Here is a 27,879-nt window from a genome sequence, read left to right on the forward strand (position 1 = left end):
TGTTAAACAAAACTAATTATAGTAAATTAACTCAAGTAGATCAATATGGTGGTAAGTCAACCTATTGACTTAAGAACATTAATTTGATTGTATATAAAGTTTTTACATACTTTAATAACGATATACCAATGTAAAGAACCAAAAACAAGTAGCAACGGCTGATGTGTGTATTGTATGTATATAAATATGCATATACATATACAACTTAACTAAACCTTGTGACTAAATAAAGCCTACTCGCAGAAAAGTGACGAAAAACCAATTTAAGGTTGATAAAAGTGGTGTGAAAGTGATTAGCGAGGTTTGATGGTGGGGATGACACCACTAACAAGGTTACTTCCAGTGTAATCTGAAAAAGCATATGTGTTTCTTTCAGAATAGAGCTGTCCCATTTCAATTCCTGATGTTCCAGCTGAGGAAGATCCATCCATTGAATTTGGAGATATTAATGAATTATCATTATTGGACTCTGATGATTTTGCAGCTGGAACCATTGAAATTATGTTCTCTAACTCTCTCACTACCTCCAACATTGAAGGCCTTGCGGCTGTTTCGTCCTTACTACACTTGATGGCTAAGTCCATGAATTTCTTCAGGCATTCTGGAATGTATGGTCCCATGTTCCTGTCCACAATGGAGAGCATCTTCCCTGATTGACATGCTGCTGTTACCTGTTGTTATATATTGAATCATGCATTTAAATTTCGTTACAGTTCAATGCTCAACAGAAAAATGCAGTCTAGTCTTGGCTCAGGATTTGATTATGAGTAAGTCATTAGTACCTCACGAACAATGTTTTTGCCATGAGAAATAGGTGGCATCCCTGTCAAGAGCTCCAGAAATACAATTCCAAGGCTATAAACATCACTCTTCTCTGTTAACTTGTGAGTTAAGAAGTATTCTGGATCAAGGTACCCCTGCATCCAAATTTATTATGTTTCAATGTAAATCCACCTCTGAAAGAACTTAAAAAAACAAATAAACATGCAAGCAATAGAAAAGCATTGAAGATTCAATCTTAAGATTATTATAATGACTCATCCAAGTGCAGAATCTAAGAGTTGGGTTTTGTTTTCTCTTTGAAGAGGTAAATCCTGCAAAGAACACATTTCCTTTTTTCTGTAAATTCTTCTGTAAGTTTACAAGCAGTACTACGTACCGGCGTGCCTTTCACTGCTGTGGATATTGTCTCTGTTCCCATTTCTTTGCCATCTGATACTGGTGCAAGCTTTGAGATTCCAAAGTCTGAAACTTTTGCGGTAAACTTGGAGTCCAACAATATGTTGTTTGTTTTTATGTCGCGGTGTATAAGTGGAGGATCAGCTTCCGTATGAAGGTAGAGAATTCCCTTGGCCGAGTCCAATGCAATGCTCAATCTCATCGCAAAAGTAAGATTACTTCGAAATCTGGCTGTTAGATCACAGATTATGAACATATAATGTACAACAATATGAGCATGTAGTCATATAAAATAAAAGCTACACTAACAGAGATATCAGCAGAGTTAGAAATATGGCACAGTGATCTGTAATTAAATTGACAGAGTTTAATTTAATTGAAAGGAAGGACAAAAAATCCAAAGGAGAAACATATGCAAGTATGATAAAAGTTACATCAGAAGACAAAACCATAGTCTCTGTGTCTGCTTTTTGAATGATAAAAAGCCTGTTATTTTCACATAAAGTAGTTGTTTCTTATGCAAGAAAATGGAGAAACCTCTGGGACAAATTGAACTGACTATATATTACATGACCATGGAATTACCAGCTAGAAGACTGTGAAGTGAACCATTAGGCAGAAACTCATATACTAGCATCTGCAAACAGAGAAAATGCATAGCAAAAGAGTGTCGTTAAAAAGGATCTCTGCAAGTAGTATTTTGGAAATAGTTTACAAAAGAAAGGACATTATCAAGGTGGATCTGCGGGATTGTTGTGGTATTTCATATGAAAGTGGCTATACCTGCTCACCATCTTCATCACAATACCCAACCAATGAAACCAGGTTGCGATGATGCAATCGCGATAGCATTTCGATCTCGGTTAAGAATTCTTTCTCACCCTGCAAGGATCCTTGTTGAGCACGTTTGATTGCCACAATTGTGCCATCAGCTAGGATCCCTTTGTAAACTTTTCCATAGCCTCCTTGACCAACTTGGGAAGCAGTACTGAAGCTGTCTGTTGCTGTTTCAAGCTCTTGAAAACCAAATCCTTTAACACCTTCAAACTTGATAGGATTCTTTGGAACTGCAGATATAGATAACATTCTCATTATGTATATACGTAAATCAAGATAAGTTCTCATAGTATGAACCAAAACTTGTGAAAAAGATGAATAGACTTACCAGACCGCTTCTTCGAAATTTTTTGTTTAAATCCAAGGTGATTTTTATTGTAAATTAATGCAATTGCCAGAAGCAAAGTAGCAGCACAAGAGATAGATCCCAGTACAATTCCAGCAATTTGGCCTTTGCTCATACCTGATCCTGGAAGCATGATAATAACTGCAAAAAGATGCAAACCTATTATTTCAATATGCATCGTGAAAACTCATCGCTTTCCTACCAAAAAATGTGAAGAAGAAGAAGAAGAAAAATAGTGAAATATTATTCCTGACACAGTTGTTCATCTTTCAAACAATTGTTTTCTGATTTAAAATTCATCAGAAAAGAACTGAAGTTAAGGTTAAAACGGTAAAGCTATGAAATTAAAGAATACATACTGTAGTTATATTCTCCTTGGAGACTAAAATTGATGAGATCATATGGTCCAAATAAATTATTCCCTTTAATTTGAAATTTAGCAAACTGGTCACAAATATATTGGACCTCTTCTTTACTGAATAGGCTGGTACCATTCCTGTACTTGGGGAAGAATTTCAGAAACAGATTAAGTCTAGGACCTTTTTGCCAGCTGTAGTTGCCAATAACTAGTTGATAGGGATCAATTCCTACATTGAATGTTATATAGTCCATAAATAGATTAATATAAGGTCGAAAAATCGTAAAGCTAGGACTTCTCAACCGCATCCAAATTCCAATAGGTGCAGCACAGTAGCAAGAAATGGGGGAATCTGGGACATATTCATAGAAGCCATCGACCGGACAGGATTGAGTTTTGCAGTCAACAGAATAGGTAGTTGATTTTCCAGGAGCCTCCACAAGATTTCCATCTTCATCCCCACAGAACCGGGATATGTTTAGTTCATTTTCCTTCGAACAAACAGGATTACCCTGGAGCCTAAATTATCACATAACAAAATCATTTACATTACTTGCAAGAAAAACTTTGATAACATATACTTTTTGACAATTGGAGCGAAGTTCCAAGAAGAGACTGGCATATATAAGTTAGTACTGGACATATGCAATATGAAATTTGTAGCTTACAAAATGGTGACATTGGGAGGAGGATTTAAGCTGTCTGATATATTGTCGAGAAAGTTGTGCTCAAAATTTCTGCAAATAAAGAGAAAACAAACAAGTGAGGTTTAAAATATGGTATGAGGAATTTAGAGTAGTTATCTCAAATGGAAATGACTAAGAAGAAAACTATAAGGCAAAAGAACTACACTTTTCTTAAAGATCTTGAATGCTAAGTGCCGTTAAAAGCTGTGGCTTTCAGCCATATCTTACAAGGTAAGTGTCCAATTTGCGGTGAATGGTATATCCTCCCAGATATTAGTAGGAACATCACCAGTTAACCGATTGTTTTCCAGTGACCTGCAAGAAAAGAGAAGCCTCATTATCTCATACAAGATAATTATAATAATATAGGTCACAACATCTGAACAGGCACTGCAGAGCAGAAAATAAATGAAAAAAAGAACATATGTATATAAAAAAATATAATGAATAAAGAGAGCCTCTTACAAACTCTGGAGATTAGGAAGGTCCGAGAAGTTTGAGGGGATAGATCCAATAAGCATATTGTTTGATAGATTACTGTCAAATTCATCATGTCCAAGAATTACTTCGCTATTTCAAAGTGACATAAACTAGAACGAAGATGAGCAACTTGTAGAACAGAAATGTGTAATATATGGGTACGAATATTCACATACATGGTTGTGATATTAACAGAAAGCTTGTTTGCTGGTATACTTCCATTAAGTTTATTTGAACTAAGATCCCTGCAATATGAACAATTATAAAAGGTGACAATCTCCTTCCAAAATAATGTTAGTGGTAGAAAATATTTATGAGACCGACAGAGAAATGTAGGAGGTTATAAATTATATGAAAATCTAACAAAGTAAAATTTAGTGAAATTCAAAAACATATGAATGAAACATGTTTTAGAAACCGTAACTGTTTATTTTACAAAGCATTCATATTCAATTCTCTAGGACTTACAAGTAAAGAAGACCTGGTATAGTGCTAAAATCAGGAACATTCCCTTGCAAGTTGCAATTCTTAAGACTCCTGCTTAGTTGATTGAGCAAGAATTATGCTATGGATAGAGTCACTTCAGGAGATTCAATTCAATACTAAGCTTGTAATGTGTAAAGAGGAAAAAAAAAAAATGGGAGAAATGAATATATATGATGAACACACAAACACACATACACATACGTATGTTATGTGTGTGTGGAGAGAGATAAGCTTACAGTTTAAGCAATTTTGACAAGTTTCTATAAGAGTCTGGAATTTCTGTTCCCTCGAAGTTGTTATTATCAAGTTGGCTGCAATAGAGAGGAAGATTTTAGGTGAATAGGAAAAATAGATTACTCTTCCAATCAGAATTAGGTTCATACCAAGTTAACAGAATCTGAATCAATAGTATTTTGAAAATGTTTCCCTGAATAAGATAATCACACCTATACTAAAATTGTCTGCTCGCAATAAACACTTTACAACTCACCCATGTCATTGGAAACAACCAACAACATTGTTGGTTTAGTTATTTCCGTAGTGGCATACTTGCAAATCATTCAACACTTTCATTATGGAAAGCAAAACAGATTTCATTTGTTCAAGTGGAAATCTGTGTTTCCTGATTCTTCGATCGTTAATATATAGAAGCCAATATTTAATCAAATTACAATAACTGGCTAAAAAGTTCCATAGAGGGAGCAATAAAGTTGCAATTAAAAACCAGTATTGCTTCATTGAAGTTTAAGTGAACATAACGTACAGAATCGTCAAGTTTGGCATTTGGGAGAGCTCTGAAGGAAGATACCCTGATAGGTTGTTATTGTCTAGCAGGCTGCAAATGGAGAAATGTAGAAGGAAAACATGACCATTGTAGAACATGCACATCCTCTATAACTAAAACCGTAAAAGGAACTGATCATTCTATGTTACATTACTGCCATAGAAAATAAATTACAAGATAAGGAAATAGTCACCGTACTTACATATGCTGCATTTGCGGCAATGCAGAAAGCTCAGCTGGTAACTGACCACTGATTGAATTATTGTTCATGTGGCTGTGATTTAAAGTCTATGATCATATGCACCTCAAGGAAAATAAAAATACAGTTACTTCACGTGAAATCCATTTTGGATATTGAGAAAGAAACTCACAAGTGCTTGCAATTGGGCAGATATGCAAATGACTTGGGAAATGGTCCTGAAATATAATTTTCGTCCAGTTGAAACTTAGCGATGTTACTGAGGTTACCAAGCTCATCTGGTAGGGGGCCTGATATCTGATTTCCACTCAATAGCCTGCAATTTCAGAATGGAATATTTAGAGAAATGTTCTCAAAATTGTTGCTGCAATTTATCAGAATCAGGGAAGGATAAGACTTACAGATGCTGCAAAGAAATCATATTTCCTATCTCCTTTGGTATGCTACCGCTTATATTATTCCTCATAAAATCTCTGCACAAGAAAAAAAGAAGGATAAAAACCATGCAGTAATGAATACAGATACAAAGAAAAATAATAATAACATGCACAAAATGAAAAGTGATCCATTAGATTTTGGTGTCAATATGTGACACTTACAATATAGTTATATTAAGGAATTGGCCAAGTTGAGGAGATAATGTTCCAGAGAGATTCATATTCAGCAACCGCCTGCAAAAAATATAGGTTAACAAATTACTGTTTGTTCATCAACCTGATCACAACAAAGGATAGCAAAAAGACTGTAGTATCCATCTCTGATCAGATAAAAATTTAAACACAGAAGACTAATATATTATTATTATGAATGAAAAGGAGTATAAAGGTGTGTGTGTGTGTGTGTGTGTGTGTGGGGGGGGGGGGGGGGGGGGGGGGGGGGGGGGTGGTGTGGGGGGTGGGGAAAAGCATAAGAAGATCGGTGAAAAGCATACAATTCTTTAACATGAAGATAAGCATCGTCATCCTGAGGACTGGTACAGATAACCCCATTCCATTCTTTTCCAGGTATGCAAGGGTCTGTCTTTTTCCAATTCCAAAGATTCTTGTATGGATCTTTGAGTTTGCGGCGAACTGCTTTCAATGCTTTCACTGCAGTATATAACGGTAACAAGAAATCCAAGTTCTTAAACCTGATTTTAAATCCAACATCTTCAAAATCCAATATGTAGACAGAAATCAACAAAGTCACCTTCACGAGGATCAGTTAAGAGATCTCCTGAAACGTGTAAGGAAAAACAAAGTAAAAGCAAACCAAGCATAGCTCCATGAAGACAAATTCTCATCCTTTCCATCTATCTGCTCAATGAACACAGCACATTCATCAGAGCTACTCTCAAAAAGTAAAACGAGGGAAAAATAAAGATTTTGAGCCCTGTTTGTCATAACTTTTGCTTTTACTTCTACAAAAGTGCTTCTTGAAAAGCTACTTTTTACTAAGTTTGGTTAAAAGCTCTTTTACAGGTCAGAAGCACATCCAGAAAATTATCCAAATACTTCTAGGAGCAGCTTTTGAACCTTAAAAGTGAAAAGCAACTTCTCAGAAGCTATGTCAAACAGGATTCATGCTTCCATAGGAAGTATTTTTTTTTTTTTTTTTTGGAAGCTGTTCTAAAGTATGTGCTTCTTCTATGAAGAATCACCAATGAAAGTGCTTCCATGCATAGGTTTAGCAAAACACTATAAGAAGTACTGTTTCTATCCTCTTAAAAGCGCTAGCTTAGCTAGCTTGTAGTCACTTTAGAAGCACTCCAAAGAAGATTGAAATGTTTTCTTATGGGATTTGTAAAGTGATAGACATGAATATGGTACAAGAAAAATTAAGAACTCTCACCCTTGTAATTGTAAAGCTTCTGAAAATACAAAAGGAAGACAAAGACTGAGACTTGGAACCAAGAGTCGTAGTTTTTCCATGTATATAAACATACTGAGATTTAAAATCCTTTATTTATTTATTATTATTTTTTAAAAAAATTTTGATTAGAAAAAACCTCTAGGAATTAGCAAGTGGGCTTGTGATTTGTGAATATGTATCTGGGGATTTGGTCTGAAGTTTGGAAGAATGAAGTAACAAAGACTTAGTCCAATTAATGTTTGTTTCCCAGGAAAAATAAATAAATAAATAAACGCGCCAAACCCAACTGCTCCTTAGTTTTAAACTGGCTTGCTAACGTTAGCAAGAACCAACGGTCAAAACGAACCAATAAAATATCACGAAAGATAAGATTACTGTAGGGCTTTAATTCTATTCTCCAACTTGAATTAATATACTTATAAAACTTCTTTAAGATCGAGTTGAAAATTTAGCTTTGGCCTGGGCTGAAATTATGTTGTCCGAGCTCTCGGTCATCTTTTAACTAATTCCTCTTAAATAAGCGATTAAACAACTTGGATTATATATATAATACCTACCTATATAGTTATCCCAAGCTGCTGACGACCAATAAACGACCCAGAAATTAAATAAAAACTTTAATTTATCATTAATAAGCAACGTCTAGAGATCTGAGTATCTTTTTCTTTTCCCATTTTTTTTTTTAATACGATATAATCTTCTTTCGTAAGTGTAAGATGGTACAAAGACATTTTGAGCTGACTATGTGGTTCAGTATTCACTCTATTGGAACTTTCATGAGCAGTGCGCGATGTGAAAGTAAATAATATACTAGTGAAAGTCAAGGTCCTGGAAATAATTAATTTATACAAGTTATCGTATATGTCAAGAAAACTATCTCACTTCAGCATGCGCATAACATATAGCAATTATATTTTCATGATAAATAGGAGACAATAGCATAGTTTAAAATAGAGATTAAAGCCATCACGGTTCCAATTTGCATAAATAAATCATTTTGTGAAAATATCCTTAGCTCTTGTTATCAAATGACTCAGTCACAAACTAGGAAATTAAATATTTTTCTGCAGATTCTAACCTAAACAAGTGAGGTGAAAATTGTCATGTTCGAGCCTGAATCTGTATAGATCATTCCTTCTAAAATGTAGGATTATAATATTTGACAGAGTCAGAAATAACAAGAGCCATTACACAACATACATTTTGTGGGAGATACATCACAATTGACGAAAAAAACACAAAAGAGAGAGAGAGAGAGTTATAAGGTGTCTAAAGTTAAAAATACGTAACTAAACTGGTTTAGAAAAAAAGATCTTCAACCATCAATGATCCGGGTCTTCATACTTCTTGCAGGAACTGATGTACTTTTGGTAATTGACCTTGTTGAAACCATTAGTACTTTGGATACCAAAACATACCCTTGATGCCCTCTGGGTCAGGCTCAAAACCCAAATTTCGATAAAACTCTATAACTGCAATGACAACAAAAGAAAAAGAAAGTGAAACTTCAAGCTAAATTTTAATTTAAAATAAACTTCGTTTAGACTCCAGTTTGTGCTAATTACACTTGAAGCATAAGCTCTAAGAAAATCTTTACTAACTTCCACTTAGATCATATGCTCTAAAAAAATCATTATTAACTTCCCTTTGTCAATCTATATCTATCAAAACATACCTAACCCTTTTACGATTGAATAACCTAGTGAAAATACAAATTTGGCTTTTAATTGTTAAAATTAACTGGTAAAAAAATGTCACATGGGTCTGATAGATATAGAAAACTAAAGGGAGGTTACTGACGATTTTCTAAAAGCATGGAGACTAAATGTAATTAGGGCAAATCCAGAAGGGTCTTAAAAAATAAAATAAAATAAAAAATTTGCCCTTTACTTTAACATAAAAAACTAAACTGTGCCAATCAAGAAGTCCACGCCAATACAAAATTGCCAATGCTGAAACAGGACCAATCTTTCAACCCACATAACTAAGGAAAAACAGCAATCCCTGATTAATTTACAAGCAAAAAGTATCATCAATAGGAGACGCATAAAAATTTTTAAAAACTCAGGGAGGGAAAAAAAAAAAAAAAAATTTCCATCACTCTGACAAAAAGTTTGTCAATCTTTTTACATCATTCTTCATTACATCTATTGTAATTATTTATACCTTGGCTATCTGCAAACAGTGTAATATTGCCAATGTCCCTCTGAAGAAGTGCCCTTATAAGCTTTTCAACAAGAGCCTTACCGAGGCCTTGTCCCTGTAATAAAAACATCATCAGGAATTGGTACTCCAGATTAAAGTTTGAATGTATGCAGAGCAAGTACAAGACCCAGTTATTACATGAAAAAGGTGCTAGCAACCAAGAAGCCAACTTTCCAACTAAAATAGTGCCATTCATTTTCTGCTGTCCAAAAAAACAAATAGTAACATAAAATAAAATGCCATCCTGTACCTAATGAAGGAGCTCAAACAACACTGCATTTAGGATTCAACAAGCTAAAGTCTAAATTACGCTGGAAGAGAATATTATAATTACGACTGAAAACTGTTTCCACCAAAAATCCAGACCACTAAAAATGTCAACTGCCATAACATATTGCAAATCTACCACAAAAAGCAGCTCACACACAATACCATGATTAACATTGCATTGTTTGATATTGTAATGTCATCTAATCAAAACTAGAGGCTTTAATGACATTGCAACAACATTTCTCATTTTAACAAGCAAAGGTCTTTTAGTAAATGCTTAGAGCCACAACAATTATGGAATATGAAGCATACCTGGTAGCTAGGATCAACAAGGACATCCCATATCGTGGCATTGAAAGCATGATCGGAGGTAGCACGAGCCATGCCAATTAGCTTCTTTTGTTCATTCCCCTCTGTCAAATAACTTCTCCAAGTACACTAAGGTGTTCATCAAATAGTTTTAGATGTACCAACAAGCATGGTGTAGCTTGCATTACCAAATATAGCAAAAAGGAGTTTCAGACACAGCAACAAGCATGATGTAGCTTGCATTACCAAATACAACAGAAAAGATGCAGAAGAATGCAATAGTAACTATGTACCTAATCCTGGCGCCTTCCGAACAGAATGCAATGTAGCTACCATGTAGCTATTTTGTAAAGCTGCTGCCAGCTTTGTAAGAGGCCTCCGAGGCCAGCCTACCTATTACAGAGAAAATGGCATTGAACATTAAACACTTGACTTTCACCAATACAGTACGAGATATAACTTATGTTCGCCTAAACTTTCAACTTAAAATGAGATAATATGCATTTCAAACATATTAACAACTAACAGAAAGAAACTTCAATAAGAGATAGACTAGCCAAGATACATCAGCTGAGAGAATAAAAACCAAAAAAAAGAAGGGGGAAAATTAAAGAAGTAAAAATAAAATAGTAAAAGGCAACATCTGTCACTACTTTCACTAAATCTGTGAAAGGCAACATCTGTTACTACTTCATGCATATGCTACTACATCTTTAAGAGAAAATTAACATTCAGTTTCTTTTATAGTTCTATGTATGAGTGACAAAAAAGAAATACAATTACCTTATCACATAGTGATTGAAGATCATAAACATCAACATCTCCACCTGAAGAAAATATTATTTGTTCAATGGCTCCATCTGCTTCAGTCTTTTCAATAAGAACGAACTCTTCGGGCAAAGGTTCTTCCTCTTCTTGAAGTGTGGACGGGGACTCAATTACTTGTGTTGTACTGTTCTTTGTAAAGCTGCAAAGTGATGCAAGTTCCATATAACTTCTTCATATAAATAAAATAATGGATGATAAACTGTCGTAGGTAACAAAAAACGAAAGACTGTCCCATTTTAAAGAATAGGATACATGGTGCAAAAGAATGATCTTTTGCTCCTCCATACTCAAATAAGTATTATCAAGTCTATAAATAGACATATGATACTCAGAGACATAAAACACAGCTCAATATCACCACCAACACAAATATCTTAATTCATATTTCATTGAGTCAACCAAGCAAGTTGGTAGAACAGAGTGAAACAAAGCACAGCTGAACACTGACAGATTAAACTGTAAACATAATTCCAACAATCTTCTGAACAAAATAACTATGTTTTAGATGTTGAACTGTCATGCACCCAACAGCCAAAGAGGAAATGCAGTATTTCAAAATCAAGAGGTGAACAATCCGATACTAAAACTTCCAGATTCAATATTTGAGTTAAGTGTGTGCTTCCATATATTCGTGTTTACATCCATTGACAAGCAGTTATTTCCGATAACCTGGATTTGATGGAATCCCAAAAGCCAGCCTTAAGTTGGAAATTCTTGTTCCTCTTCCTAGCTGTAAATACGCACACAGACACTTATATAAGTAAAAAGTTGACATTTTTTACATAAAAAAGGTGCTTCTTTGATATTTTTGTTTTTCCATATTAATCCACAGTAATTACACAGTTGTAGAATTGGGAAAGTATTAAATACCTTTTGCAATGTCATAGTGCAGATTGTGAGGAAACAAGAGCTGCCCAGTTTTACCACGACCCAATCCAAATGAATCAATTGGGCATCTGCAACCAATTCTCAAAACACATACAATTTGAAATTTCAAAGCTTTTGAATATAAACAAGCTAATTTACAATCACAAGTACGGATAAAGCTACTAATTATTATGAAATTCGGTATTCTAGTTTCACCAAAAATTTTCAACAGTGTAGAAAATTGATTGAAAATGGAGTTTTGAAAGAGAGAAAGAAATTAGGGTTCGAAAAGCACTTACAAGGAAGAGAAAACGACGCCGCATAGAGTGGGCATTTTTCTCTGGTGGGAGTTGTGGTGCAGTGAGAGCTACTACTCCGCTCCGCAGGCGTGGAAATCGGTCTCTCTCTCTCTCTCTCTCTCTCTCTCTCTCTATCCACAACTGAACACCAATAGAAAAAATCCTGAGATTACAGGGTGAAGGGTAAGGGCTAGATGGTAATTTCATTGACTCCGTTGGGCCTTGGACTCCTAAATAACAGATGTAGAGAGAAGAAAGAGATGAGCAATCTAAATAATTGCATCTTTATTGAGTTCCGTGCATTGGCCACGCCCCCACCACTTGCAGCTTGCTTTTTTTTTTCCTTGTCTTACTTTTCTCTCCATCCAAACACCAATGCCTTTTACCAGATTCATTCATTTGTTGCATTTTATACATATCGTAATCTCTAAAGCCTCCAACTTTTTTTCTTTGTTTTTTCTTTTGCATTATATTTATTTAAGCAACAAAACAAACCAAAAATACCAATAAAATTAAAAACAAGTCCCAGATAAATACTAAAAATACATAATGTTCAATCAAAATAAGTAAATAACTTTCAATAATACCATATGGAAGGTTAAAGGTACCAATGAACATTCATGCATAATCCCATTATTATAAATATAATATAGACGAAGTGGGGTCCATTATTCCACGAAGGGATGGAATATGAATGTCTGGCTTGCTTTCCATTTGTGTCACCTTTCCTAAAATCACCATTTCTCTCTGATCTTGTTTTGCCCTGCCACTCAACCCCTCTGTCTCCTTCTCAACATATTATTTATTTATATATCATATATTATATACTGTCTTTTTCTCAAAAATATACATATACTTATATATTAAATACTATCTAATCCATGCAAGCTAAGTTTACTGCTTTAGTTTATTCCTTTCTGAATTCTAAGTTTCCTGTATGTATGAATGAAAAATTTATTGTCGCTGCCAAATACAAAACACAGTAAAAGCAATAGTAATCTGATTGTCATGCAGAATATAACTAGGCATGATTGACGAGTAATATTATTTGCAAAGAGTCCGAGAAAGATGGTGTTTTTTTTTTTCTTTTTTCCTTTTTTAAATCTTTATATGAAACGGCCGAAATCTGGACTCTATGTTTGATCTGGTTGATTTGATAAATATTATCCAAAAATAACAAAACCCCACATCCCATAACGGATACGCGTTTTCTGTATTCCGTTATATTCTCTCAACTTTTGAATTTTCAAGAGGATATGGAGCGGATATTAATCACTTTTTTTTTTTTTTTCCTTTAAAATATATCTTATATAGTAATATATATTTTGAGTTTGGCTTGGCGTGGTTTCTGAGACTGAACAACTGGATATCCAACCAGACAAATAATTTCTTTTTCATTTTCTTTTTTTTTTTTTTTTTTTTTTTTTGAAAATAATAAATGAACGCAGTACAAGAAAGACAAAGGAATGTAGAAGGCAAAAGCAAAAGGTGTGACACTGCTGGCACTGCAGAGCAGCGAGAGCGAGAGAGAGAGCCAAAAAAAAAAAAAAGAAAAAGAAAAAAGAGAAAGAAGGGGTTGGGTTGGTGATCTTGTGAATCTACTCTCACTCTTGGGATATTTACGTAAAATCATCATCATCTTCATCTTCGTGATCCGTATAGTAGTAGTAGTGGAGCTAGTACTACTGTTTCAGATTCTGATGGAGGTGGTAGTTTAAAGAGTAACCAAAAAAAAAAAAAACAAAAAATGGTGTCCGACAACGCTTTCTCTACTTGTATCCGCTCTCCATTAACTCCTAAGTTCCCCAACTCCTTCACAACTCGGTATATATTGCCAAATCTTTCTCTTTCCAAAGCTAACTTGATCATCTAGCTACGGAAGATGGCTAGTTTAAGTTTTTTCTTCTTTTGGGTTGTGTAATGTGAATTTATTTGATTGTGAAATTGTTCTATCATTTTTTTTTCCATGTTTTTTTTGTTTTCTTTATGAATTATCATTTGGTTTGATTTCTACAATATTGCTATATGTAACTAGGCTGGCATGTTTTTCTAAAGCTGAAGGGTATGTTTGTTTTTTTGCAGGAGTTTATAAGAGTGGTGCATTTTTTTTTTTTGGTCCTATTTGTGAACTTTTCCTTTTTTCTTTTTTTCTTTTTTTCCTAAATTGAGTTGAGACTCATTTTACTTGTTATGTACAGTTCTGAGTGAGTGAGATTCTATTGATTCTGTACTAATTAAGTAAGGCATTAGGTGGGATTAAGTAATTATTCACATATTTATTATATTACAATGAATTAAATGATTTTTTTTTATTTTTTTTTATTTTTTTGAGGTCCTCGGTTCTCCTATGCTTTCTCATCTTAGTTTCTTTAATTTTTTTGGGACAAACATTTTACAAAGAAAGAGAGAGAAAGAGAGGCTAATTCAGCTTCCTCTGTATTTTTATATGTTTAGTGCTAACCCAGAAAACAAGTGTTGGAATCAGAAGTCAAGTTTGATTTTAATTTACATATCTTTTGCAATATTATGGTCCTGTTAGGACTTGTAGTTTAGCATTGTATGTATTTATTCTGGTCAGCCTCTTGCCAACTTGTGCATTTTGATAAATCTTTTTTCTGAGTATAACAAGGGAGACTTTGGTTGCATTCTGATATTTAAGTTAGTAGAAAAAAAAAAACTTTGAATTACAAATGATCATTATATTTAGAAATGGAAGAAAATGCATTATCTGTTCTTCTTCTTCTTCTTCATATCCTTCATTTGCATTCATTCATGCAACTTTGACCAATTATGACAATGGACAGCCTCAAATCTTCTATCCTAATGGAGTAAAGATATTAATCTATGCTTTAAATATGCTGATTGTTCAATTCTGAAGTCAGACCTTTCCTCTGCGTGTAGGATATTTTCAGATGTTGCCGGTGACATCACAATCGTTGTTGATGGCGAGCCATTCTTATTGCATAAGGTAATCTCTTTTTCGAACATTATGCTTAAATTTGCTCCTAAATCAGTAATATGTTGCAGCTAATTCTTTTTTTTTTTTTTTTTTTCACTTATAAAATTTGTCTCCCAAGTCTATTTATATTGTTTTGAACATGAATTCAGTTGATCTATCACAGAATAGATTCCAAACTATTTGAAATAGATTCTTGTCTCTATCTCTGCAAGCAATAAAGTTTCCCTCTCAGTGTTTTTGAGACTAATCTAATACAATGTTGTGGTTTACCGAAGTTTCCATTGGTGGCGCGAAGTGGAAAGATTCGGAAAATGGTTGCAGATGCCAAGGACTCAAATCTGTCAAAACTGGAGCTCCTAAATGTACCAGGGGGACCCCAGAGTTTTGAACTAGCAATGAAATTTTGTTATGGCATGAACTTTGAGATCACGGCCACAAATGTTGCACATCTGCGCTGTGCTGCAGAATATTTGGAAATGACAGAAGACTATAGGGAAGAGAATCTCATTGCGAGAACTGAGACTTACCTGAATGAAGTTGTAACTCAAAGCCTAGAAAAGTCTATGGAAGTTCTGGCAACCTGTGAGATGCTGCCTCCTTTAGCAGAGGAGGTCGGAATCCAAAGTAGATGTATAGAAGCTATTGCTCTAAATGCCTGCAAGGAACAACTAGTTTCAGGTTTGGCGAGGTTAGATTGTGATGGTGAATCCACAGAGCTCAAGACCGGATGTCTCGAATGGTGGGTTGAAGATCTCTCAGTTTTAAGGATTGATTACTACCAAAGAGTTATATGTGCCATGGGAAGAACAGGCGTTCGACCGGATAGTATTATTGCTTCTTTAATGCATTATGCTCAAGCATCACTGAAGGGCATTGGAAAATGCCAAATTTGGAATCCGGCTAGAGTGAAGCCGAATCCTAGCATGGAAGAACATGACCAAAGAACTATTGTTGAAAGTCTTGTAAGTTTAATGCCAACAGAGAAAAGTTGTTCGATTCCACTCAGCTTTTTGTTTGGAATGTTGAGGATGGCAATCATGCTGGATGTTAGCATTGCCTGCAGGCTTGAGCTTGAAAGGAGAATTGCTTTTCGGTTGGAGATGGTTTCCCTAGATGATCTCCTTATACCATCAATAAGAACAGGGGACTCATTGTTTGATGTTGATACAATTCATCGTATATTGGTAAATTTCCTACAGAGGATTGAAGAAGAAGACAATGAAGATTGTGGCTATGAATCTGAAGGAGTTGGTTCTCCAAGTCATGGTTCTTTGTTGAAAGTTGGGCGGCTAATCGACTCATATCTAGCAGAAATTGCTCCTGACCCTTACCTGAACTTACAGAAGTTTACAGCCATGATCGAAATACTGCCTGATTATGCACGAGTTATTGATGATGGACTTTATAGGGCAATTGATATATATTTGAAGGTAAACTATCATTAAACTAACATAATTTTGCTGACTGTCATGTATTAGAGCTTAGACTATGTTGATGCATGATCTACAACATGTCTACTACATAATGTTGGTAATATGTGCCTACTTTCACGCTCTTAGTATGTTCAATACAAACAATACCACCAGCACTAAATTGTTTGCTAAATTTTTGGAGACCAACTTGAGATTTTAACTTGAGTTTTGTATATGTCTATATTTTGGTTTAGGCTCATCCAATGCTTACTGAACTAGAATGCAAGAAGCTGTGCAAGTTCATAGACTGTGGAAAACTCTCTCAAGAAGCCTGCAATCATGCTGCACAAAATGATCGACTTCCAGTACAAATGGCAGTACGAGTTCTCTACTTTGAGCAGCTGCGGATGAAAGATGCATTGTCTGGAAGCTCTGGAGATGGTTTACTTTCACAGAGAATTAGCAGTGGAGTTCCCAGTGCTGCTATGTCTCCTAGAGATAATTATGCTTCTCTAAGGAGAGAAAATCGAGAACTAAAGCTGGAAATTTCAAGGATGAGAGTAAGACTTAGCGAGTTGGAGAAGGAGCAGCTGTGTATGAAACAAGGAATGATGGACAAAACAGGAAATGGGAAAACATTCTTGACATCAATCTCCAAGGGAATTGGAAGGATTGGAATTTTTGGTGCTCCAACGGGAGGAAAGCGCCCAAAATCTGGTCGAAAGGGCAGGGGATCAGATGGGAAAACTGGTAGAAGTAGGAGGCATTCTGTTTCTTAGCTTGTTGTTAAAGAAAAAGGTAGTTCTAGTTGTTTAACCAGGTTCTTGATGGTATAGCAGTTCATGTTTTGTTTTAATTTTTGTTTTTGAAGGGGGTTAAAAAAAGAAAAAAAAAAACAAAAACAAAAAAAAAAGGATGAAAACGAAATTTGATTGTCTGTTCAGTTTCATTAGTTTGAAGTTTAGTCAATATTATTAGTAATTAAGAGTATTAACTTTCCTACATGAAACACAAGGCATGGAATTTTCTTCTTCTCTATTTTGGGATTAGACCTACGAATTGTGGAGGGAGTTTAGAAATAGTTTTTGTTTTGTTAAAAATTTAAATCTAACAGCATATTTGTGTGAAAGTGCATAATAATTTGTAACGCAGCAAAAAAATCTGTGAGCTCACAGAGCATAATGAACACAATAAGCATACTGAATTATCTTGTAGATAAATTATCACAAAGAAAATTTAAAAATTTAAAAAAATAAATAAATAAATAAATCAGAGTGCCAATGCCCTCCTGCTACAAAATATTAGATTGGAAATCTCAGATTATGCACTCATTCCTGCTAAAAGGCGCTTTCGGATCTGCAAGAACAAGAAAAAGATTGCAAATATTTGTTCAAGTTTACTTTTTATCAGCTCCAAGACTAAACACCAAGAAAGAAAGAGAAAGCTAATCAACTCAATTTTTAGTAGTCATATAAAGAAAGGAAAGCTATAAATTTGATGTGAATGAAGAATCGAGAGTCAAAAGTTATAATCACTAGTGGTGTCTTTATGAGTACCATAAAATCTTTCAAAGTTTGTGACTAGCCAACAAAGTTTGCACTTGTTCGAGCTAGTGGTATCTTTATGAGTACCATGAAATCTTTCAAAGCTTGTTTTTATGACTAGCCAACAAAGTTTGCACTTCTTCGAGGAAAAACATAAAGCAAAAAAGAGAATCACAGCATATACTAAAGATTTCACCTTTTCAATTTTCGTTCCACATGCATACAAATATCATTTTACTCATACATATATAGGTCACATTTAGCTAGTAATTATGTGGAGGAATTAAGGATATAAAGAAGTTTGTGTAGTTGGTAAAGATGCATACCTCTGGTAGCTTCTGCCTGAAAACAACATCCAGTCGTGCATCAAGTGTGTTTTCAAGCACAATTTTGCCATCTTGTGAAGCCACCACCACCCCACCAGAGCTTTATAACCATTAACAAAAAGGGTCAATAAGAAAAAAACATGGTGATGGTGATGGAAATTCAAGAAGCTAGTTGAAAATCTTGGCAAAAAACAGATCCCATTGATCAAACTATGATATAGCCCTCGAGAACTAGGGAAGATAAATGTAAAGCAGAACAAGAAAAAGAAAAAAGAAAACTGGAAAAAATGACTAGCTAATAATTTAGATGCTATCATTGAAAAATGAATGGAGTCATTCTCCATGAAATTTGCAAAAGATTACCAAAAGGGTTCATGGGAGTCTCCACCGCGAGGAGCTGGAGGGAGAAACACATGATCATCAATGGTGATTTTAGGGGCCTTAACTTTGGCTTTCTCTGCATACTCTCTCTTTGCTTCCTCCATTACTGATTCCACAAGCTTTCGATCTGCCTCTCTGCATCTCAGCAACACTGCTGGCTCCTTCAGGCGTAATAAACTCTAACCAAAACCAAACAAAACAAAACAAAAAAAAAAAACTTAGAACCATCAAGAAAATGTGTTTATAGATATGAGAAAGGGATTTGGTTGGTACTTAATAGTAATTATGACCTGCACAATTAATGCTTTGAGAAGCATTTTGTAGGCCTTTTTATCACTGGCAACACGAGCAAGTTCGTTGCTAGCTGATTCTTTCATGGAATTGACAATATCATCTTGAGCCTGAAGGACTTTCAGACGGGATGCATTCAGCTGCATTGAATATTCACTGCATATATATATATATATATATATTAACACAATACTTTAATACTGTAAAATCCTAGTTAAACATTTTTACGTAAACTTTTTAAATTCCTATATATTTTGGTGGTCCAAAAATTCTTATTCTTCGGACTTGGTTATAATATACAATGTCAACATTCTCAATGCTAGAAATATTTAAAATTTGATTTGATATTGCTATTATAGCATTTCATATGACATGGAAATTAACCAAGCGCGAGCCATTTGATGGAGTGGAGGGCTAGCCATAGCTTGGTGGAAGAACTTACATTTTTTTACGAACCTCGATCTGCTTGGCCTTGCGTTCATATTCTTGTCTGATCTTTTTCTTTTCGGCTTCAACTATTTGTAGCTTGTCAATGTTAAATTCCTGCATGGAAATCCTCATCAAGAGAATAAAATATATATACGTATCTATAATCGTTTATATATATATATATATATATGCAGAGTGTTGAGGTGGAATCTCCATTGTAATTAATACCTCCTCGGCAGAGACGGAGATTTCATTAGCTTTCTCTTCGGCCTCCTGGCGGATGAATCTGACCATCTGCTGAATCTGCTTTGAAACATCTGTGTCGTTCATGTTGAGTATTGATGGTGAGGAATTGTTCTTATTAATTAATCATTTATTCGTTTGGTGACTGAATTTGGAGGGCCAAATATGTTTTATAATTATAAGCAAAAAGCAATATGAACAGCACTCTGTACGTACGTACTAGTGTGGTGCACTCACATTAATTAATTTGTCACTCTTCTTCGCTGCGAAATTTCTTGCGAAACTTCCTTAATTTCACTTTGGATGTTGAATGCTTCCAAATTCACTTTATTTGGTCAGTCACGGATCCTAAACTTTTGTGGTCCATAACAATGTCATCAGCTAATTAATCACTCTATTTATAAATTATAACTTAATCTTGTAAATATATGCTAATTATTTGTTAACTAGTTGTCAAGCCACTCACAACTCGGAAGTCATGGGTTTGAAACATAAGGTAAGGTGAAAGAGAGAAATTTCTTGTTATTATAAATAATAATAATAATAATAATAACTTGGGTCATTAAATAAATAAAAGAAAAAAAAAAAAAAACTCATATACTGTGATTTTGCATACATATTTAAGTTCATAGATTTGGCAACAGCAATAATTACTTTGTTCTAAAACTTTTGTATTACAAGGTAAATTTATCTATGGTAGCTCTGATGGTCAGAGGCACCAATATTCCAGCCTATGAACTGGTTCGAGCCTCACCAGTAAAAAAAAAATTAATTGTATATTATATATATAGGGATTTTATATGGTAAGGATTTATGGATATGAATTCCTGTATGTCAATTCACATCATTCAGATGATGAAAGATATTATATATCAATAGTTTTTATTCTTTTAAAAATAAATCTTAAATAGAGAACAGCAACTTAAAATGGGATCCACTAGTAATTATGATTAATGCTTAAATCATTTTTTTTTCTAGAATTGACTGAAAAAAATTTCCTATGCCTTGTTGACATATCATATCCCTTTTTATGAATTAATCGTTCATGAGAGAAGATAGGTTAAGAAACGGAAAAAGAAGAAACAAGTACATGAGCGATGAAGAAGCTACTTGTACTAAAGATGGATCCGGAAACCTCAGCTTTAACTAAAATTTCTTCACCATGTACAGGCTGCGAGCTCCTCCAGTAGCAAAGCTCCTTTCTTTTAATGGGGATAAGCCGGCCCTACCAAAGGGATCACCTTTCCCACTTGTAGGCATATTACCCTCATCCAAGTGGATTAGCGGCCCTTACCATATCATTAGTTTAGTTTTTATCTAGAGAAATTTATTAGAAAAAGTTCAAGGATAAAAATATTGAATAAAAGTACTAAAATATTCATAGATATATCGATATTAAATTTTGAAAAATATGATACAAACAATATATATATATATATATAAAAGTAAATATAGTTTTTGTTAATGCATATATGTCATTGAATTTTGAAAAATACGACAAATATTATCTAAAATACATATATTTATTAATTTTGTATTTTTGTTAAATAATTGGTAATAAAATAGTAAATATCGACACCTACGACATATTTACTAATAACTACTAATACGTGCAATATTTCTCTAATATTTTTATAAAAATTCATCTTTTTGTTTTTTAATTTTCATAAATAATTATTGATATCATCAATAACTAACAATAAATTTGATATTTCCATTGATAAATTTATTTTTTATCAATATCAAACATGTTAATGGATATATTTTAGCCCATGTTATCAATATCGAATATGTAAAATATGAAAATATCAATTGAAATGTTGAAGATATCGGGAATATTTGCATCCATAATTAAGTTACAAGTTAAAAGAATCTATACCATATGATTTATTTTTCTAATAATATTTGAAACACCAAACTATTTACTAAAAAAATTATTTATCAACTTGATATACATTAAAATATTATAGTTGATATTTATTCACCATATCATTTTATAAATAAATTGGTGAATATTTTGATAATTTTAACCTTATTTTTTTAATTTCATTTATTTATTTAAAAATTCCACAACAAACTGTTTATCTTTCGCCCCAAAAGAAGAATATTTATCTGTTTCTGCCAAAAAAAAAAACAAAAAAAAGACTATTTATATGTTTCTAAAGATAAATAATTGATTAATATGATGAGGCTTGATGGTATTAAATTAATTAGTGGAAGCATAACAATGGCCTATAAAATATGTATAAATAGATATATAAACATATATGGAAATTGATGACTTCTTTAATTATGTACCGGGGAGAAAATGGATTTTTTTGAAGTTCATTTGATACATAATTTAGCACAAAGTAAATAAAGATTACTTTCAGGGAAAAAAGAAAGAAAGCGAAATAAGTAGACACAGACTTAAAACTAAGAGAATTTAGTCTAGAGACAATAGACATGATAATACAGAAGTCGATGGTAATTAAGGAACAAAGTACATGGGATTGGGAATCTTGAAAGTGCGGTTTCCCAAACTTTCTCCTTGAAGGTCAGTCCACTGGTCTCCAACATTCCCCCATATCCGATATCCTTCACCTTCTAATTGCTTTCTTACTCCTGACTTGAAGATCACTGCACCTTGCCCTTTGTTCGCTTTAGTCCTGTACAATTCATTCTCACCATGTTAATAAAGTCAATATTGTAGTCTCTTCTTCAAATCTGAAAAGATCTAAGTTTGAATCCTTCTCCTCCAAATATCAAAAAGTTAACACCAATCATCTTGGAATATCAATTTCTTTTAGTGTGAGAGGTTACACGAAAGGTCCTAATTTTAGATATTTGTCTAATTGGAATTTTCTTTTTTTTTTTTTTTTTTTTTGGTTGTTAAAGAAAAGTAAAAGGGTTTATTTAACAATAATATCCACTACTTTTTGTGTGTGAGAGCACCTGAATTTCTATCTATGCACTTAAACAAGCAATCGCATATTAGTCAAATGGAATTATTTTAATTAAACAAGCGAGCAATAATTAATTAATTAAATACTAAATCCAATCTAAAAGTTTGGATTAAATAAGAATTTAAGGTGACCAATGGTGTGAGGTGGGTTGGCTAATTTTCTCACTCGATGGGCCTTAATCACTCAGGAACTCTGGTTTTAAAAAGTAACAATAATAATAAATTGAATTAAAATCAATTTATATAAATTTACCAAAAAAAAAAAAAAAAAAAGGAGGGGTAGGTACAAATTTGCCATGCATGGATGTTGACTAGGATCAGATCCAGTTGCTTGGTGGAAATTTCGAATTAATGACATGGATGTTGACTTCGTCGAAAACTCCATCAATTATGACTTAGCTCTTGCTCGCTAGTAAACTTAGATTTGGATGGCTACAGGACAAGAGGATCTGACTGATTTAACCATCTCTATCCCTATGTCTTACCGAAAGAGAGAAGGACAAAAATGGAAAAAATTTCACCAGGAGAGATACTGATAATGGAGCTCATGATGACGATCAACATTATAAAATATATATATATATATATATATATATAGATATATTCATATATAATTAATCACCTCATAATGAGCCTCTCATAACCAAAAAAGCCCAGATTGTGCAAGTTCTCGGTGGTGGGTTTTCCAAGAGTTTCTTCGTCTCTTCCTGTGATTAGGAAGACTTTAAAACCCATGTCAACCAACTTCACAAAAAGTCCTTGCGCTGCTGGGACTGCTGTGCACACTCCTTTCATTGCCCATGCCTTGAACGCTGGTGGATCATATGGGTCACACCTACATATATATACGAATGAAAATTTGTTACATCATATATCTATATGTACTTTAATTGAGGAAATACATGATTTATAATTTTCATCAAAATTAATTTTGCAAAAAAGAAAAATAAAATTATATGATCCTGATCACTTTTGACGAATTCGAACTGTCCAACTAAACAATGAAAATAAACTAAATAAGACTTATAAGGCATGTAATTACCCATATCTTTTTCCCCTGTAATACAAAAGATTGGATAAGCAAGTGTCGTCAACGTCAAGGATCCAAGCATCCAAGCCATCGCCAGAGAGAAATATCCCATCGGCATAGCCCAAGATTTGCTCCACAATCAACTCCAAGTCCCTCTCATATTGTCCGCCGGTCATGTAGTTTTCGATGTGACAAAGACACTTGCTTGGCACCGTTCGCCATCCTCGCACATTGTTGGTCTCCACTCCCAGCCTCCAGCTCAAGCAGTAGGCTTCTTCTTCCTCAAATGGCAAGCTGAAACCCCCTCTTGAAAATATTGGCTTCACACCAGTTACCTTTGACACTATAGCTAAGAACAAGAACACTAACACCTCCCTTATTCGTTGAACCATTGCACTAAACATATATGCTATCAATTGATCTTCTAATTTCTGGACAAGAAAATTTTAAGTATTCAATATTAGTTTTTCTCTCTTCCACCAAAACATGCATGCAATACCTATATATATATATATATATATATATATACACACACATACACTAACACATATAGATATGGATGCACCTATAATGAAGAAGAAATTAATCTAAGTAGCTAGGGTGACCTTTTGCTAGAGTGATGGCAAGGAATGGCGTGTGGCAGGGGGTATATCATGTCATAGTCATTTCCCAATTGAGAGAGTGTCAATTTAAGAGAAAAATAAATAAATAAACAAAGGCTTAAAGTTGTCTGCCGAGCGTCTTTATGGGGACTCAATGTTTTTTTATTTCATTTTGTCCTTAAATAGGGTAAGACCAAAAATAGAGCAAGCTTATGCATGATTAATATAAGCTTAGTATTTTTTTTCCTTTTCATTTATTTATTTATCTTTTATTTTTTGTTTTTTGGGAGGGGGTGTTGGGGAAATATATTAATGAAGCTTGTTTTGAATCCAAGCAAACCATGAACAGCAAGTTGAGGAAAAGAAGTTTTTGGAAATTTAATTAAAAAAAATAGTAAGAGGAAAAAGAAAATAAACTCGGTTATGGGCGTAAAAAAGATGGAAGAGGCTGTGAAGATACAGAAGATCTTATAATGAGCATAAAATATTACTTTATACCTGCTTTCTTTAGAAAAAAGTGCAAGAACAGAGAATAAATATAAGTATATATATATATATATATATATATGAATATGATCTTCTTTCTTATGTGATATCAAAGGAAGGTATTTTTAACTATATATATAGCGAGAAAAATTTTGAATTAAAGAAAAATTGAAAATAAAAATAAAAATAAAAGTGAAGACTAATTGGTAGGTCTCCGCCGTGTCAAAAATATATAATCAGAAGGAGATCGTACTATGGATGACGTTTCGTGTATGATGCTTCACCACTAGAAACCCCACAACTTGGATGGTTTTGAAAAATTCTACAGACACTTTGGAAGAATTTGTAAAAACAAAAAAAAAAAAAAAAAAAACCAATTAAAAAAAGGAAAATAAAAAAGAAGTAAAGTTCATTTAATCATTCATGAATAGGCCTATGACCCTATAAAGTCCCAAGTTGTGTTAATCCATTTCCAAACTTGACTTGTTTTTGGTCAATGAAATAGCAATTTTATAGTATGTTTGTAAAAATATGTTATATATTTAGACCAAATGGTTACAAATTAATAATGAAAAAGAGTTACATCCAGGAACAAGTGGAAAAGTAGTAACAGATCATAAGGAGGGAACATAGAAAAACAGCAATCACGGATGAATATGGTGATGATGATGAGAAATTGACAGCAAATTGTCCCAACTAGTTTTGTTTTTGTTTTTTTCCTGTTGATTTTCTAGGAAAGCGTCTGAAAGATCCAAAAATTAATATTACACATATAACTCCCGTTGCTCACGTCTAAGCTATGTATCACATCTTACAGATCAATGCCCCGCTTGACCACGTCATTTCTGACTTTTATACTCAAAAAACCTAACTTGTTGACTTCCGCTATATATTTATCATAAGAGTTTTAATTATATATGTCTTCCCCGAGCTCTTCATAGAAAACAAAGAAGGAAAAAAATTAAGGGGCGGCAAATTGATATCATGTGTAAATATAATTTTCTCATTTAAACTTTCTTTTTAACGTAAAATTCTCAAACACTAATTTCATAGTTTTTGACTACTATTTTAACTAGATCTGGCAATTTGGATCATGACACGGCGACACGACTCGAAAACGACACGGAATAAATAGATTTGGGTTTATTATAAATGGATTTGGGCTATAGTCGGGTCAACCCGTTTAACACGAATATTAATCGTGTCATTTTCGGGTTGATCTGTTTAACTCGAAATTAACCTGTTACGACCCATTTATTAAACGTGTCAGTTTCAACCCGACACGATTATACACCTATTACAACCTATTTAAATTTAATTTTAAATTAATATTTTATTACTAATATAATATTTAATAACTAAAAAATATTATAAATTAAAAATTTTATAAAAATAATTTTCTATTACTAATTTTTTAAAAACAAAAAATACATCTTTAATAAAACAAAAACATAAAAATAAAAGAAAATAAAAAAAAATTTCGGGTTAATAGGTTAATTTTTGGGTTAACGGATTAATAGGTTAGTTTTCGAGTTAATAGGTCAATTTTAGGTTAACGGGTTAATAGGTCAACACGACCCGTTAAAATAATCATGTTAAACGGGTCGTGTCATGTTGACCTGTTTATAAACAGGTCGGGTTAGTGTTTTAGGTACCTGACACGATTAATAAATGAGTCGTGTTCGGATTAGGTATTTTTGACACGATTATTAAACGGGTTGACACGAACATGATCCACGAACACGAATTGCCATGTATAATTTTAACCAAAAAAATTTGGGAAAATTGGTACTGTTGTACTCCGAATTTTCTCGGGATTAACATTTTGCATTCTAAAAAGTTTTTCTGACAATTTGCACCCCAAACGCATAATTTCATTGCATTGTTAGCCCTTTCTGGTAAATACTTAACAAAAATGAGGATGTAATATGTAAATTTTCTTCTTTTTTTCTTTTTTTCTTTTTTTTTTTTTTTTTGGTTGTAGTTTAGGACACAAATTGTAAAAATTTCAAATAAAAAGTAATGACAAAATTAAAAATTAAAAAAAATATATTATTAATTTTTTTAAAGCTAATAAAAACTTTAAAAAATTACAAATTTAATTTTTCAAAGATAAAAAAAAAATCTTTACATATAATAAATACTATAAAAAAAATAAATAGAAAAATTGCATAGTTTATTATAATAATGTAAATGTAATGTTTCTAAAAATAAAAATAATAACTTGTGTATATTTGAGAGATTAAGAATAAACATAAAGACCTATAAAAAAAAAGTGATTAAGTATTTCTAAAACATAAAATAATTGAAAATTTATTTTTATTAAATTTCTTAAATATGAGATTAAAAATATATATAATAAATAAAAGAACATATTTTATAAAAATAAATTTTCAAAGTTTTATTTTATATTTTAGAAATACTTGATCACTTTCTTTTAGAGGTTTTTATTTTTACTTTTTTTATCTCTTAAATATGCACAAAGTATTATTTTTTATTTTTTGAAAAATTACATTTACATTTTTATAATAATCTATGGAATTTTTTTTAATACATATTTGAATTTTTCTATTGCTTTTCATTTTTTTTATTTTTTAAAAATATTTATTATATGTAAAATATTTTTATTTTTATTTTTGAAATTATTTTTAAAGTTTTTCACTAACTTATTAAAAAGAAATAATAGTCCTCTTTTTTATTTTATTTTTTTCTCATTACTTTTTATTTGGAATATTTTATAATTTGCATCCTAAACTATCTAAAAATTGCACTTTACACCTTCATTTTCATTAAATATTTGACAAAAAAAGATCAATGGTGCAAGGATGTTGAGAATTTAGGATGCAAATTGCTAGAAAAAAAAATTTAGGGTGGAAAGTGCCAATTCCAATAAAATTTGGAGTGCAATGGTATTAATTTTTTTAAATTTTAGTGAAAATAAAAGTAAAAATAAAGATAAGAATATTAGTTATCCTAAACAGGATATAATTATAAAATTGTGGAAAAGAATCAACGTGAAAGAAATAACAACGCATGGTTTCCAAAATCAACTTTGGAAAATCAAGCTCAACAAGCATGCGTACCAAATGAAATGGATGTAGTGGCATCGTGATGATGATTATGATGAAGAAAGGAAATTGAAATGAATTACCTAAGAAATGTGGCATGGCATCGTGTTTGTTTCCATTAGAAACTCAGGGCAAAACCTGCTTATATGCATATATACCGAAACAAAGAAAGAAAATCAA

General features: G+C 32.9%; 5 protein-coding genes across 12 annotated transcripts; 1 reads left to right on the forward strand and 4 right to left on the reverse strand.

Moving 5' to 3' along the window:
* Positions 1-46: 46 nt before the first annotated feature.
* Positions 47-7,450, reverse strand: LOC107431409 (probable LRR receptor-like serine/threonine-protein kinase At1g06840). The gene is made up of 21 exons (XM_016042305.4): positions 7,186-7,450; positions 6,544-6,650; positions 6,287-6,443; positions 5,955-6,026; positions 5,757-5,828; positions 5,528-5,671; positions 5,359-5,430; positions 5,136-5,207; positions 4,609-4,683; positions 4,355-4,423; positions 4,063-4,131; positions 3,872-3,943; positions 3,635-3,721; positions 3,389-3,457; positions 2,722-3,239; positions 2,345-2,503; positions 1,963-2,246; positions 1,765-1,816; positions 1,160-1,410; positions 783-917; positions 47-671 (listed from the first exon to the last, which is right to left on the reverse strand). The coding sequence occupies exons 2-21, from the start codon at positions 6,644-6,646 to the stop codon at positions 294-296; spliced, it is 2,910 nt and encodes a 969-aa protein (XP_015897791.3). The 5' UTR covers positions 6,647-6,650; positions 7,186-7,450; the 3' UTR covers positions 47-293.
* Positions 7,451-8,298: 848 nt separating this feature from the next.
* Positions 8,299-12,159, reverse strand: LOC107431393 (histone acetyltransferase TAP1). Of its 5 annotated transcripts, none has more exons than XR_007238118.2 (9): positions 11,985-12,159; positions 11,689-11,786; positions 11,488-11,548; positions 10,774-10,957; positions 10,284-10,383; positions 9,994-10,094; positions 9,550-9,610; positions 9,373-9,466; positions 8,299-8,678 (listed from the first exon to the last, which is right to left on the reverse strand). XR_007238118.2 is itself a non-coding variant. In XM_016042283.4 (8 exons), exons 1-8 carry the CDS (start codon positions 12,017-12,019, stop codon positions 8,599-8,601), a joined length of 741 nt encoding a protein of 246 aa, XP_015897769.3. In that variant the 5' UTR covers positions 12,020-12,159; the 3' UTR covers positions 8,299-8,598. The 5 variants fall into 5 exon arrangements, 3 of the variants coding, with proteins under 3 accessions (XP_015897769.3, XP_015897768.3, XP_060674237.1); XR_009639325.1 differs by lacking the exon at positions 8,299-8,678 and adding an exon at positions 8,697-9,210; XM_016042283.4 differs by lacking the exon at positions 9,550-9,610 and having other exon boundaries at positions 11,689-11,774.
* A 205-nt stretch (positions 12,160-12,364) lies between these two features.
* Positions 12,365-17,196, forward strand: LOC107431368 (BTB/POZ domain-containing protein At3g08570). The gene is made up of 4 exons (XM_016042259.4): positions 12,365-13,808; positions 14,886-14,952; positions 15,219-16,373; positions 16,610-17,196. The coding sequence occupies exons 1-4, from the start codon at positions 13,732-13,734 to the stop codon at positions 17,132-17,134; spliced, it is 1,824 nt and encodes a 607-aa protein (XP_015897745.3). The 5' UTR covers positions 12,365-13,731; the 3' UTR covers positions 17,135-17,196.
* A 338-nt stretch (positions 17,197-17,534) lies between these two features.
* LOC107431369 (V-type proton ATPase subunit E) lies at positions 17,535-19,746 on the reverse strand. The gene is made up of 6 exons (XM_016042260.4): positions 19,555-19,746; positions 19,340-19,440; positions 18,897-19,053; positions 18,589-18,785; positions 18,226-18,325; positions 17,535-17,711 (listed from the first exon to the last, which is right to left on the reverse strand). The coding sequence occupies exons 1-6, from the start codon at positions 19,654-19,656 to the stop codon at positions 17,676-17,678; spliced, it is 693 nt and encodes a 230-aa protein (XP_015897746.1). The 5' UTR covers positions 19,657-19,746; the 3' UTR covers positions 17,535-17,675.
* Positions 19,747-21,837: 2,091 nt separating this feature from the next.
* On the reverse strand, positions 21,838-27,879 carry LOC107431410 (acid phosphatase 1). 4 transcript variants are annotated; one of them, XM_025079126.3, is made up of 4 exons: positions 27,783-27,879; positions 23,556-23,974; positions 23,136-23,348; positions 21,838-22,217 (listed from the first exon to the last, which is right to left on the reverse strand). In XM_025079126.3, exons 2-4 carry the CDS (start codon positions 23,945-23,947, stop codon positions 22,040-22,042), a joined length of 783 nt encoding a protein of 260 aa, XP_024934894.2. In that variant the 5' UTR covers positions 23,948-23,974; positions 27,783-27,879; the 3' UTR covers positions 21,838-22,039. The 4 variants fall into 4 exon arrangements, with proteins under 4 accessions (XP_024934894.2, XP_015897793.2, XP_015897794.2 ...); XM_016042307.4 differs by lacking the exon at positions 27,783-27,879 and adding an exon at positions 24,644-24,724; XM_016042308.4 differs by lacking the exon at positions 27,783-27,879 and adding an exon at positions 24,563-24,694.

Source organism: Ziziphus jujuba, chromosome 6, assembly GCF_031755915.1.
Source record: "Ziziphus jujuba cultivar Dongzao chromosome 6, ASM3175591v1".
Classification (NCBI taxonomy): Eukaryota; Viridiplantae; Streptophyta; class Magnoliopsida; order Rosales; family Rhamnaceae; genus Ziziphus; species Ziziphus jujuba.

Excerpts from the sequence above, each read along its gene's own strand:
- LOC107431409 (XM_016042305.4), bottom strand. The coding sequence starts at position 6,646 with ATGGAAAGGATGAGAATTTGTCTTCATGGAGCTATGCTTGGTTTGCTT. Across the intron at positions 4,684-5,135 it reads ATGCCAAACTTGACGATTCT|CCAACTTGATAATAACAACT; the intron begins GTACGTTATGTT and ends TCTCTATTGCAG. Across the intron at positions 3,458-3,634 it reads GCAAATTGGACACTTACCTT|AAATTTTGAGCACAACTTTC; the intron begins GTAAGATATGGC and ends CTTTATTTGCAG.
- LOC107431393 (XM_016042282.4), bottom strand. The coding sequence starts at position 12,019 with ATGCCCACTCTATGCGGCGTCGTTTTCTCTTCCTT. Across the intron at positions 10,384-10,773 it reads TTCAATCACTATGTGATAAG|GTAGGCTGGCCTCGGAGGCC; the intron begins GTAATTGTATTT and ends TCTCTGTAATAG. Across the intron at positions 9,467-9,993 it reads TTGTTGATCCTAGCTACCAG|GGACAAGGCCTCGGTAAGGC; the intron begins GTATGCTTCATA and ends TTTTTATTACAG.
- LOC107431368 (XM_016042259.4), top strand. The coding sequence starts at position 13,732 with ATGGTGTCCGACAACGCTTTCTCTACTTGTATCCGCTCTCCATTAACT. Across the intron at positions 14,953-15,218 it reads AGCCATTCTTATTGCATAAG|TTTCCATTGGTGGCGCGAAG; the intron begins GTAATCTCTTTT and ends GGTTTACCGAAG. Across the intron at positions 16,374-16,609 it reads CAATTGATATATATTTGAAG|GCTCATCCAATGCTTACTGA; the intron begins GTAAACTATCAT and ends ATTTTGGTTTAG.
- LOC107431369 (XM_016042260.4), bottom strand. The coding sequence starts at position 19,656 with ATGAACGACACAGATGTTTCAAAGCAGATTCAGCAGATGGTCAGATTC. Across the intron at positions 18,326-18,588 it reads GACTCCCATGAACCCTTTTG|CTCTGGTGGGGTGGTGGTGG; the intron begins GTAATCTTTTGC and ends ATGGTTATAAAG. Across the intron at positions 17,712-18,225 it reads TCAGGCAGAAGCTACCAGAG|ATCCGAAAGCGCCTTTTAGC; the intron begins GTATGCATCTTT and ends TTGTTCTTGCAG.
- LOC107431410 (XM_025079126.3), bottom strand. The coding sequence starts at position 23,947 with ATGTTTAGTGCAATGGTTCAACGAATAAGGGAGGTGTTAGTGTTCTTG. Across the intron at positions 23,349-23,555 it reads TACAGGGGAAAAAGATATGG|GTGTGACCCATATGATCCAC; the intron begins GTAATTACATGC and ends ATATATATGTAG. Across the intron at positions 22,218-23,135 it reads TATGAGAGGCTCATTATGAG|GACTAAAGCGAACAAAGGGC; the intron begins GTGATTAATTAT and ends TGAATTGTACAG.